Source organism: Gallinula chloropus (assembly GCF_964237585.1).
Source record: "Gallinula chloropus genome assembly, chromosome: 1".
NCBI lineage: Eukaryota > Metazoa > Chordata > Aves > Gruiformes > Rallidae > Gallinula > Gallinula chloropus.
Genome location: NC_140085.1, coordinates 51,142,446 through 51,155,974, shown reverse-complemented (window position 1 = coordinate 51,155,974; position 13,529 = coordinate 51,142,446). Strand labels below are relative to the sequence as shown.

Sequence of the window (13,529 nt, the reverse complement as noted above, 5' to 3'; positions counted from 1 at the left end):
TAGGAGCCTTACTCCAGATTGAAGAGGACTTGACTTGAGCAGAATCTTTATTGCAGGTTTCAGTACCAACACTAGTGCCACACAGCGATTATCAACTGAGAATAAACCTTTAGTTCTGACTGTAGCAAGGCAAGAACTTGCTTCTCTGTTTACTTTATTTTTTTTTTTTAAAAGTGGGTTTTTTTCCAGTGGTCTACAGAGTCACTACATACCAAGAAGTAGCTTGCAAGGCTTTCAGTGGTTTACCTGTGCTTGTAACTTTTCTCAGCCGTGTCCCCTTTATCGTCTTGCTAACTCCTACCTAATCCTTTTCCTTTTCTCTGGACTGACTTTGAAGTCAAATTGAAACTGCTGAATCTGATTTGCTTTGAAAACAAAGGACATCTTGAATCATATAGCAAATATTGGGGGGTGGATGGGTGGATTTGGGGGATTTTTTTCCTGCTTATGTGTGTTCTATTTTTTTTTTTTAATTTTCAAACATTTTTGAAAATGAGAAGTGAAGAATTTTGAACTTAAGATTGTTTGCAAATTGCTGTTCTTATTTCAGTGGGCTATCAATATGCTTAGTACTTCTGTTTTTATGATTAACATTTTACATGTTTCTTTTACAGTTAGTAGGTATTGATGCTCAGAACGCTTTTTCTTCCTTTTCATGTTTTCAATTAGTGCTGTGTTACGGAGTTTAAATTACACATCCACCTTCTTTTACTTTCTTGCCTTTGTTTCTTTAAGAAAATGTTGGGGAAATGAGAAATGGCTCAGCTGGGGTTACTCACCTTCTTGGGCTGAGACAGCCTACCAGTGTCACTTACTGCAGAAAGTGCTGTTTTTAAGATGATTATTCTGCTCTCCCTCCCAATATCATCATGGATTTTAAGGCATCCCCTGAGCAATGCTGCATACTCTATGTGGATTTGCATTGCTTTTCTGAACCGGCCGTGCTGTTGTTTGTTCTTCTCATATGGAGGCTTTACTTTGCTGATACCTATATTCTTTCTCCTCACAATTCCATCACTGTTGATTGTAGGTCTGATGAAAGTGATTCCTCTCTGTCGGAGGTACACAGGTACTCTCTCTTTCTCTTTTCTCAGCATCTCACTGAAATTATTCCACTTCTTAGGAAGTTTCATTTTGCTGCATGAATTTTCCTGGTACTTTTGCACTGTGTCTCTTTTGCTTTTGCAAGAAGTTTACAAATTTGAAATTTTGGTCAAGCATGTTTCCCCCACTCTCCTTTTCGTAAGGTGTTCTTTATCATTGTTAAGCATGAGAGGTGTTTCTTTGTTTCTTTTAAAAAGAAGTATGGTACAAGTCTTTCCTTAGATGTGTTCTTCCTTTCTTTGCTTTAAAAAAAAAAAGTGGACTTTTTTTTCTTAAGGTTTATATGTTTCTCTCTTTGTTTTTCTTGCTCTGTTGTATGCTTTGGTCACTAAAAATTAAATCCCAGCATAAATCAAAATAAGTAGATTTTTTAAAAATTAAGTTTGGCAATGCACAGGCTTAAGAGATGAAAAAAAAAATGTCCCCACTTGCGTTTCTAAAATGGGGCTTAGGATTTTGGTCCTCAGTGAAAACAGTTTATCAAGAGAAAGGCAGTCAAAGGGCTAATAATAATGTGGTGGTGGCTTTGGTCTTTGTAGCAGCTGGAGTGGTTTTTGTCAGTAGATTTCAGAGCACTGCACATAGGTAGATAAATAGCTCCAGGATATGTATTTTACACAGCATGTCAAGGGGGGAAACACTGGGTGAGAACAGCAGTAGGAATAACTGGCTGGAGACAACATGATCTACTGGGGAATACTACAGCGAAACCACGTAAGCTGTGTGGTGTTAGAAAACAAAAGAATAGAGACCTCAGTTGTTAATAATAAATTCTTCCTGTGTTCTTAGAAACGTAAAAAGGTGCAGATAGGAAGGGGAATGACAATTTAAGGCAATATTAATGTTAGTTTAACCTACAAAAGAATTGTGGAGGATTAATAAATTACATGAATAAAGATGTCTTAAGCAGTAAAATTATGTAAAGTAATGTTTGCGAAGGCTGTGCTAGATAAACCAGGCAATCGCCACAAAGTTAGATAGTATCAGGAAAGATTTTTCCCCTTGTAGCAGATTTCTGAGCAGTATTATGGAATATTTACATTTTCCTAGAGCACGTGACACTTTTTTGAGAGACAGGACTGTCTTAGTTCCCTTTTTTTCCTCAGCTATGCGTGTAATCCCCAGAAAAGTGTGACAGAGTCTTAGCTGCAAGTTGGTCAGGTCACAGCACTGTGGCACATGTTGGTGGGCATTATCTTCAGGCTTCACAAAAATCGGAGGGGTTCACGTGTGGGTGCAGTTGTGTGCATGGGATTTTAGGCTGTTAATAATTTTTGTTTGGTGATGAACTGTGATTATTTTTTTTTCCAGGCTGAGTTCACAGTCTTTTGGCATCACCACAGAACTAGGTACAAATCCCCAGGAAGATTCCTCTGGGGTATCAGTACTCCAACCATACTCCTTTTAGACATTTGAACACAAGCGTGGTGTTGGGTACAGGGTGCTGTAGGAACCTCTTTCAGGCACACAAGTTAACAGCAGTTCTCCAAGGCTGCCCAACAGAAGGCAGTTGGTGTGAAATGCCTGCTGAGTTTGGAACTGGTGGTGTACACTACACTTGCTCTGTTTTTCCAACCTGCTATTTAGACTAAGACATCTTTATGCAATTTGCAGTTTTAAGGTTGGTCCTGTGAATCCAGGAGCTATAAGTGTCCTGGTTCTTTCAGTGTTACACAGACTTTCCCATATACCGAATACTTAGCATCTTGTCTTTTTTGTTTGTTTGGCTTTGTATGTGATTTCCTTTAACTGGCTAGTCCAGTGACAATTGTTGAACCTAAATGGTAAACATCCTTATGTAGCTTGTGAAAGGCATTCAGCTGTTCCGCTCACATAAGAGAATTAGATTGATTTTTCCCTATATTTAAGAATATTAATTTGATTTGTGTCTATTATATGCCAAACTCACATTGTCTTTTTTCTTTAGGGGGATAATTAACCCATTCCCTGCTTCAAAATGCATCAGGTCGTCCCCACTTCAGTGTATCTATACAGCTGAAGGACATACCAAGGCTGTACTCTGTGTTGATGCAACCGATGATCTTCTCTTCACTGGATCTAAAGGTTAGCCAAGCTACTTGCACCTGTGCCACCTACAGAGGCTGTTTTGACCACTTGGGGTATTGTGAAATTCTCAGTTAGTGCTTAGTGCTGTAAACACACTGGGAAATTTTCACAACGTAAGCTGAAGAAGGGTTTATAAGGAACTATTACAGGCTTTTAATTCCAATGGGTAGTATTTGGCTGGCTATCTGTAGTGGAAAAAGTAACTGCAAGATAGACATTCACCTCTGGGCAGTGTGATGGAATCAGTCATGGTAACCTGCACAGGTCATATGCAGGGTGAAGTAATAGCCTCAGGGTAGGGGGAGGGATAGAAATTAGCACATCTTTGGCTGCTACCTACCAAGTTTGAATAGATTCTTCCTGCTTTGGTAGATTCTTCGACCAGAGCTAAGGTCATTTTCTGTTTCCTCTCTGCACCTTGTCCTGTCCCTTGTGTGGGTAGTCACTAAATTCTCTGCTAGATGGTGCAGCCACTCTATAGAATCTTCAAGCTGGAAGAAACAGTGTTTTGAAAAAAGGCACAGTTTCTGTGGCTATTCTACTATGTGGCTTTTAAAAACACCAAAGTGTGTTCTTACTGTGAATTGGCAAATTTTTGGTCTAACAAGTTTTAAACCAACTTTTTAGCAGTTTTGCAAATGTAAAAAGGGGATGTATTTTAAGCTTCTGTAAACGCTTTTGTTTGTTAATTTGTTATAACACTTAAAATTTAGTGTGGAGGGGAAAAAAGAGGCTTTAAAACTTTATTTTGCATCTAGATTTGTGTTCTGAAGGGTTTGTTTGTTGGTTTTTAACATGGGGTGCTTGCAGATGTAAATATTTCCTTTTCCTTGTTGTATACTAACTTCTTGTACATATGGAAGAATTTTTCCTGTGTATATTTTTGGAGGGGAAATCTTTACAAAGTGTACTTGTAGCCAAGAGTCAAGACAGCAGTTTAATGACAGTTTAAATCTTTTGGTAAGTGTTGCTGAAGCAGAAAGCCTCGGCTCACTGGCCACCGTTACAGGGGCAGACAGTGTCAGCTCAGGAGTGCCAATAAGAAGCTTTCAGGTGCATTGTGGATATTGGGCTCTGGTCTTGAGAGCTTGGATTTTTGAAGTGGCTGCTGAATTCTTGGCATGTATACCTTCTTTGTGCTCTTATAAACACTGCCTGTACATTAAGCTTTCTCTTCATCCTCCCAGTACTTATTCCAGTAAAAATGGACTTCTAAAAATATATGGAGTGACATGGTACAGCAAAGACACTCCTGTGTGGAGTCCATCTGTGTTGCAGAAGTCTTGAAGCCCCAGGTGCCCAGAAGTTTTTTAATACACAAAAGTCTGCAGTATTTAAATTCCTTTGCCACAGAATGAAAACTGTGACTAAAGTGCTTAGGCTGAGACTTTTAGAGGCTCCTAAAACTCCAAATAATTTGGATCATTCCCCTCCTTTGTAATTTTCTTGTGTCAGTCAGTCCTGTCATGTTGAGGCTTAAAGCCCCTCCTGAACTATGTTTTTGATGAAGAATCTTTGAATTAAAAATTGAGTAGTTGTCTTGATCTATCTCCTGAATTTCAGAGCCTCATAACTGTTTGATGGTTTGAGGCTGACACAGGATTTTTATCTTTTAAAAATGTTACAGGAGCTAATATGCTCATCTTTAATTATTAAATGTCATGTTAACTTTGCTAGTTCTGATGGTGGTGGATGATGCCCATCATATTCTACAAAACCAGATTAACTAAATAGGTATTTAAAAGTACCTACCAAAATGGAAGGTTATATATATATGAGCACAAATGAATGTATGGACTTTTCTTAAAAGAAATAAATTAATTCTAGAAAAATGTTTTCTGTGGTGTTTGGTGGGGTTTTGTTTAATTTCTTCCTCCCCTCCAACCCCCCCTTTTCCATGTCTTTATTTAGATCGTACCTGCAAAGTCTGGAATCTGGTAACTGGACAAGAGATTATGTCTCTAGGGGGTCATCCAAATAATGTTGTTTCTATAAAATATTGCAACTACACTAGCCTGGTCTTCACAGTCTCAACCTCCTATATCAAGGTGTGGGACATCAGAGATTCTGCGAAGTGCATTCGGACGTTGACGTAAGTATGCTAAACCTCCAAGGGGAAGAGTAAATTAATCATTTAGACTTAAAAAAAACAGCTTAGATTTAATTCAGTAGTGCAGCACACTGTAATATAAGTACACTGGGACTGGAGGCTTTTATTAATGTGTTTTGGGCCAAGTTTGTAAGGCATTGTTGATATATGGAAACACAAACCAATTTGCATTCGTGCCTATATGGCTTTATCACATGTTCAGTATTCATAATTGGCTGCTTATGATAAGGAAGCTTGTCATCTTCCTTTTTTTATCCTTCCTCCCTGTACTCAGGTCTTCAGGCCAGGCGATGCCTGGTGATGTGTGTTCAGGAAGTACCAACAGAACGGTCACTATCCCTGCTGGAGAGAACCAGATCAATCAGATTGCACTAAATCCGACTGGCACATTCCTCTATGCGGCTGCTGGAAACTCAGTGAGGATGTGGGACCTGAAAAGGTACTGAGCACCAGCAGAAGAGAATGTTCTTCAGGTGGTTACACGTGCATGTGAAACAAAGTCAATGAAGTGTTTCCTGTCCATGGTAACATCCATAATCTGGGCAAAATATGTTCAAGATGTGGTTACTGAAATAATAGAGCTGCTTATGATCTCTTCGTGTGTTAAGGTTATGGTGAATTGTTTCAGTAAAAATGATTAGAAAAAACACAGAATAGTTTGAGTTGGAAGGGACCCTTATAAGTCATCTCAGACCTTATAAGTCAACCTCTCAGCCATGGGTGGGGACATCTTCAGCTATGACCACACGGCCCAAAGCCCCATGTAACCTGTTCGTGAACACTCCAGTGATGGGGCATCTACCACCAATCTGGGCAACTGGGTCCTGTGTTCCATCACCCTTATTCTAAAAAAAAATTTCTTCTTTAGATCTAGTCTGAATCTATTTTCTCTTAGTTTAAAGCTGACCCCTTGTCCTGTTGGCACAGGCCCTACTGAAAAGTCTGTCCCCAACTTTTTTGTAAGTCCCCTTTAAGTATTGGAAGGATAAACACCATAAAAGGAAAATCATAAGGTTTTGTATAAGATAGATATTATAAAAGACTCTTCTAAGGTGACAGATGCATGAATCCTGACTAGTAACTATAGATGAGATGAGGAACTGATATTTTGAGGTATCTGATTTGACTTGACTTAAACAGTTTTTAATTTTTAATTTACATGAATAGAAGCTTTTATTTACATTTAACACTTACACATGGATATAAGCATTCAGAGTATATGTAACCAGGGAAAGAATAGTGAAAATATGGGGAAAATAAGATCCATTCTGGTGGGAACTGTGCTAAGATTGTATTGGATGTATGAAAAAACCCCAACCAACACCAAAAAAAATCCTAATTTTTTGTCTTACTCTCTTAAGATTTCAGTCTACAGGAAAGCTGACTGGTCACCAGGGCCCTGTTATGTGCCTTACTGTAGATCGAATTTCCAACGGACAAGATCTTATCGTCACTGGTTCGAAGGATCATTACATAAAGGTCAGTCATTAGTGTCTGCTTAGTTATTCTAACTCGTCCCAGCAGCATGGGATGCAGCCTTCAGCAGAACTGACTCTTATCTCCATATCTGAAATGTGACAGCAAAAATGGAAATCCTTTCATCACTTACAGATTATAAATAATGTTCAGTCTTAATAAACACTTATTGGTGCTATTTTTATTTGGATGGTTGCTTGTGGTTAATTTTTTTCTTAATCTCTGGTAAGGAGGGCACCAGGTGTATGAAGTCTTGGACAAATATTTGTAACACCTATTCTTAAACATTTAACTCTTAAAAGTGTATTGAGTCAGTGTCTCTGGTTTTGGGGGGCAAACCTAACTGCCTCAGCAGAAGACACTCTGTGTACATCCCCTAGGAAGGAGAGCCTCTGGGATTTATCCCAGGCTCTTAAGTGTTACCTGAGTTCTGAACAGGGGAGAGAGGGATCAGCACATCTCAGCCAAGGTGCCAGTGTTTATTTGGTGTATTAATCAGCACACAGGCTGCTGAGTTGTGTTCAAAGCGTAGCCAATGGTGTCATGATACCTTCCTGCTCAGAATTGTGATTAATTTGCCTGAAGATAGGGAGTCTGGTTTCTTGTTTTGGGGTTGTTTTTCGTGGGGATAGGGAATGGTCTGTTACCATCCTGGCACAGCAGCAAGTGTAAGACCTCAGTGAGGACAACAGGATGTGATCATGGAAGCTTGACAAACTCCTTACAACTCAAGTGACAAGCAAGGATGTGGAAGGGCTTTCACAAAACAGCTGCCAACAGTCAGAGAAGTTTATCTGCCATTCTTGTGTGATCCCTTGCTGTCAGCGGACTACATAAATCCTTACAGGGTTGCCTCCTCCCTGACTTACACCACTAGAAAATCCAGGGATATTTTGGCCAGGTTTATGTGCTGCAGAGCAGTGGGTGCCCTGCACTGTGAATTTGTCCAAGGCACTTTGAGGAGTGCAGATGATCTGTACATGCAGTGCAGCGGGCTGGGAAGTCTCAGCACTTTTCCATGTGCATAGATCCCCTGGGGATAGCAGGTCTGGTCACAGATAATTGATTTCTCCTGCCATGGGAAACTGCCTTGTCTATTGAGACCCAAGTATTAAATACCTCTTAGTGCCTAATTTTTCTGGTGTGTCATTAAACCTTTTTTGTTACAACTGGAACTGATGCACGTTAATTGAACGTGTTAACTTTTAAAATACCTTTACGTCACTTAAGGTATTCTTTTACACTACCAACCTATCCCTCTTTTACTGCCAAGCTTATTAATTTTAAAAGGTCAATGAAGAGCAAATAACAGGGGATGAAGTCTGACATTTGCTTGTGAAGCAGAGGTAGTGATTTAAAAAGTTACAGCTCATCTGTTCGTCCTCAGCTCAGTCTAACTGGGTGAGTTCTGGCTCGGTACAGTGTAAGATGGAACAGGAGGACTGCTTACACTGCTGCTCCTAGGGACGAAGAGCTGATGGGATTCATTATGCCTTAGACTGTTAAAATGGCCTTGCTTAAATAATCTGGTGTAAGGTGACATTCTTGGGGCACAGGCAAGGACAGAGGTGTGTCTAGTCCCTGGGAAGCATCAGCATGTAATGGTATGTAACCCTTACTAAAACACTGGGTCCAGAAAAATACAGCAATGCCTCTTCCTGTAGCTACCTGCACAATTCTCCCAGGGCAAGTCGTGTTTCCCTTACTCATGAGCTTTGTTTCTCTAGCCCACTGCGTGGTATGTATAGGCTCTTCCTAAACAAGTTGTAACATTTCTTCCCAGAGCAGTCTCTTCTGAGGTCTGTGAAGCATTTCTGTTTCAGGCAAGAGGCAGAAGTTTTCCTGGCAGATAAATTTTGTCAAATGTGCATCATGATACAGTGGTCTGTAATAAAGCTTTTCAGGTTTTCCCCCTGGAGTTACTCACTGCATGTCTTCCAAGCTGGTTAGATGACAGTGCATTTCACTTAACATGTTTTATTTATTTAAGATGTTTGATGTGACTGAAGGGGCTCTTGGAAGTGTGAGTCCTACGCACAATTTCGAACCTCCTCATTATGATGGCATCGAAGCACTTGCTATTATGGGAGACAACCTTTTTAGTGGATCCAGAGATAATGGAATTAAGAAATGGGATTTGGCTCAGAAAGACCTTCTTCAGGTAATGGAAAAAAATATCGTGGCTAATGCAACAGTCATGCTGCAAAACTGCTTTCAGGTTGTGTAACTGTTTGGGTTCATGCAGTAACTGTTCACTTAGATATTGAAACCATCAGTAAGAAAGGCACAGAACACTTAAGACAGAAATAGATAATGTATGTACTTGATCTTTACACTGGGAACACAGCTGCTTTTTGGTCTGTGTAGTGTCAGGAAATCCTGATGAAGCAGTTAGCCCTCTATTTTGGCTCTGAGACTGTCTTGGTTTTTCTGCTTTGGAACGCAGGCAGCACTTGGTCCCCCTCTGTGACTGGGAACTATTGGTTATCAACCTTGTTGTAGATAAATTGGTAAATTTTTGGAGCGGGAGCTCTCTAATGACAAACAATGCTTTAGCTCATGCTACGTAATATTTTCTTGTGAAGAGGGTTTATAGCCTACCTTGCTCCACCCAGTCTTTTTTCTAACAAGCTTACTTCTTAGATCTCCATTCATCCTGTTACACAATGCACATGTTATTTAACATATACAACACATACATAACAATTTGCTTGCTATTAAACCATATTTGATATAAATTTTTATTGGTAAAAAAAAGAGGGAGGGAGCAAAGGGGACTTAAAATCCAGAGAAACTTTGAAGCTCATTGTGATTTGCCTGTCATGGAAAAAGTTGATTTTTGGCTACATGCTACAAGCTGGTCTAGTTTAGATCTTATGAGAAGTCGTTGAGGTAGATATAAAATTATTTAAGTTGAGCCTGTATGAGAAATGAAAGACAGAAAAACAAATGCCAGAAGACACTGCTGTTTTTGCAAAGGTTTGGTTAAGACCAATCACATAGTAATTTTGGAGGGAAGAGGAGCATGTGTTATGTGGAGACTTGACAGCAAGGAGAGAATAATGGACTGGTCGAATTTTACGTGGATGGGCTTAATATTTCATAAATACACAATCTTTCCTGACCTTTTTTCAGAATTGCCCAGTTGGGTGTCATCTGCCTTTCAGAATACTTCTAAGACTTCACAGTTAAAATAAGGATTCAGAAATTCAGCTCTTACAGGAAATCTTACCTTGGCTGTATTGGGACATCTGCCCTCATCTCTCTGTCTAGGGAACTGTACTGAGCAGCTTGTTAGGAAAGGAGGACCCAGAGGAACAGAAAAAAATTCATATTCTCATAATGACCTTATGAAAGTTTAAAGAAGTGTCTTCACTTTTGCATTTTAGGCTCGTTAAAATATTATGCAATGTGCATTTTTACCATTGTAATTAATTTAACATCAGAAAGAATCCAGGGGCCGGAGTGAAGTAGTAAGAGTGTTTCTTATTTTCCTTTTGGTACATGTGCATTTCATAATGCCTCTACTTCATGTTGCCCTGTCTGATGGCTTTAGAAGTAGGACTTGACAAAAATGAACTCGTGATTCCTTTTTTATTTCTATAAAACATGTGTTTCTCAAGAAGGTAAGACTGCATTTGACAGAATATAGAGCTTTATTCACTGTCTCCTTAGGGAATGAAGAAACGTACAGTTACTTTTGCTAATCGTGGGGTAGCTCCGCGTGACAGGGCCCACTGGAGGTCACATGCTGTGACGTTGGCCTGCTGATCCAAGCAAGGCCAACTCTCTGTTAAGTCTGGTTACTCAAGGCTTTGCTCAGCTGAGTTTTCAAAATCTCCAAGGCCACAGGCTGCACAGGTGCTCTGGACAACCCACTGCAATCCTTAAAGTGCTCTTGCACGAATTGCCCGTCCTCTCTTATATCCAGTCAGAATTTCTGTTGTTGCTACTTTCTTTTGGTGTGTATACTTGACTGTTTTAAGTGAAGGGGGGGAACACCCACCTCATCTGGAGAACAGAACTGAGCTGCTTTAAAGTGGAGGTCCTGGTTTGGTGTGCATGTGTTAAACAATGTTGGTTCTCGATAATTGATGATAAATGCTTAACATGTCATTCAAAAGAATTTGGACATGATCTGCTTCACCTGGTGAAGCAAAGTACATGTGGGCCAAACCACAAAAAGCTTCTGTGACAAAATCAAGATTTATAAGAACAAGCTTCTGGTTTCATGAAGCGCTGCAGGATCAGGCCACTGGTGTTGACAGCACTGTGCATTATAGGTAAAACGCCAAGATGATGCTAGAAAGCTGAACGTGCTCTGCTAATACAAGAGGAGCATGAAGCCAAAGCAGTTCCTACCATGCTGAAGTGCACAGGAGCCACTATTAGTCCCATTAAAAAGCAGCAAACTTGGGCTACTGTTTCCCCAGTGCTGATATCAAATGGATGGTTTTCTCAGCTGGTCTGTGCAGCATTTTGCTCTCTGAATCAGCAGTAACATGCTAGAGTCCTTCCTCGATAAAAAATTAATGCACTTTTGTTAAGTGCTACATCACAAAATCCATTTATAATGTGTCATGAGAAAAGAAGTGAGGATAGCAAATATAGAAACAGTTTCTGTCCCCATGGTGTATTTTTGAGCAGTATTTTTGGAGGGTTTTTTGTGTTTTATAACGGTTTTACAGACAGACTTGAAACATACACAGAGTCCATATGTACAAATATGCATTTGTATATATGCAAATTTAGCATTATCCCAAACTAGTTTCTGTTCCAGATGAGGTCAGTTATGTATATGGCATTTTCTTTTTTGTTTTGCAGCACTATGTCAGAGACACAAATGTGTGGTACAGGAGTAGCCCCATAGAAGATTAGCACCCTCCTTGCTCTAAAGGAGGAGAAGCCAGAGGGCTGGGATGTACCCAGCAACATGTAGCAAATGTTCTGTGGGACAGGAGTTGGGCTTAGAACCCAGGATTCTTCCTGCTCTCCAGACTCTAGAGGCTTTTGCTGCCCTGTGAGATGTGCCTGCCTTCTCTTTTTCAGCAAGTTCCTAATGCTCATAAAGACTGGGTGTGTGCTCTTGGGCTGCTTCCCGGCGCACCGGTTCTGCTCAGTGGCTGCAGAGGTGGCACCCTCAAGCTCTGGAATGTGGATACCTTCGCACCCATCGGGGAGATGAAGGGACATGACAGCCCTATAAATGCAATCTGCACCAACTCCAGCCAGATTTTCACAGCAGCAGAGTGAGTGTTTCTTCTCCATAAATCTTTCTCTTCCGTAGCTCCTGCCAGAATTGTGTCCCTACAAATCCATTTGGCAAATCTTCTGGGTAAGTCATTTCATAGCAAGCATGGGAAGACCTAGTCCATGCCCCTGAATGCTAATAATCTACTGCGGTGATCCCCGAAGTGGGGTGTATGTATCCCAGGGAATGCCCAAGACCATCCATTGGAGTGTGGAAGAAATTGTTAGAACTTCCATAGTACATATATATAACTTGTAAATGAGTAAATACACATGGGGATGTGTGCTCAGAGATTTGTACTGATAGAGGTGCACAACCAAAAGAAGTTTGGAGACCACTGCTCTACAGGATGGCAGAGAGAATTTGGCAACAATGAAGAACTTCACCAGCTTGTCTCTACAGTTGATCTATTTACTGCTGGGACTGACTGCTGTTCTGTAAGAATTTTTTGAAAAACCATGGTGTGTGGAGGTTTTTCCTTTTTTTGGTGGTTTTTTGGGTTGGTTTTGTTTGCTTTAAGTGCTGATTTTTAAGCAGATCATTTACCAGAATTTGCAAGCTATACTTTAAACACCTTGATTTGAAGATAACACTTCCTCAGTAAAAATGAGCAAAGTGAGTACCCAAAACTCAAGGGACTTGGCCAAGAAAATGCTTCATTCTGGAGAAGGTGCAGGAGACGGCAGCAGAGCCCGCTGAGCAGCGTAGCCAGCACAGGAGCTGTGAGAGGTGGCATGTTAACTTCTAGTGCCAACTGTGGAAGCTTCTGGCCTTCCAAACTTGAGAGCAGGTCTTTCTGAATCAAAGCAGTGTTTCAAAGTTGCCAAGTTTCCACATTTGGTGGCTGATTTTTGTTGAAGCATAGATAGGGGTGGAGACATCAAAGCATGTCTCTGTTTGCCTAAAGATTAAGTTTACAACATATACGCACCTGAAATTCATTCTTAATTACTAGTGAAAGCAAATCCCACCCTCTCTGGCACTTCAGTCATTGTGGTGAAGGCCTATAGAACTCAGGGTGTTCCTGCCAACTTACAGTGAAACAAAGGCTCAAGTCAGAAAGCGTCTGTGATATGGTCTATCCTGACTGCTGCCTCCTGGCTTTTTTAAGGCGGTGTGTGCTTTCCAGCCACGTGGCAAAGGGGGTTTTGAGGGGTGGTTGGCTTGGCATGGGTTCTTTTATTTTTGGTATGTTGCCCACATGGTTTAGGACTTTGTCTTAGGATTCTGTGCTGCTTTTAAAAAAAATCTTATTGAACACTGACACCTCTCATGCAAACAGAGGGTGCTTCAGGTCCTGTTTGATCTAACCTGATGTAAGTTCTCACGCTTCTCTAATGGCAGGAAGTAGCCTTGTCCTGTTGAGTCTGGCTCTCCGATAGGCCAGCTGTTTGCCTCTGGTTGGCTGAGCTGCGAATAGTTATGTGATGGAAGCTCTTCTCTGATGTCAGTCTACTTCAGCCTATTACCCTTAAATATTTTTTTTTAAAATACAGCTAGGTAATAGCAGAATAGGATTTT

General features: G+C 40.5%; 1 protein-coding gene across 3 annotated transcripts in view; it reads left to right on the top strand.

The window, feature by feature from the left end:
• The window catches only part of KIF21A (kinesin family member 21A), a 90,731-nt gene that overhangs the window by 76,486 nt on the left and 716 nt on the right, over positions 1–13,529 (top strand). For 2 of the 3 annotated variants that reach the window (XM_084269626.1, XM_084269627.1), the window contains exons 29-35: positions 1,031–1,069; positions 3,032–3,168; positions 5,083–5,263; positions 5,556–5,720; positions 6,643–6,760; positions 8,748–8,918; positions 11,807–12,006. In XM_084269626.1, the coding sequence (XP_084125752.1) occupies positions 1,031–1,069; positions 3,032–3,168; positions 5,083–5,263; positions 5,556–5,720; positions 6,643–6,760; positions 8,748–8,918; positions 11,807–12,006 (1,011 nt within the window). The remainder of the gene's footprint in view (positions 1–1,030; positions 1,070–3,031; positions 3,169–5,082; positions 5,264–5,555; positions 5,721–6,642; positions 6,761–8,747; positions 8,919–11,806; positions 12,007–13,529) is intronic. The other variant, XM_084269625.1, reaches the window with a different exon arrangement.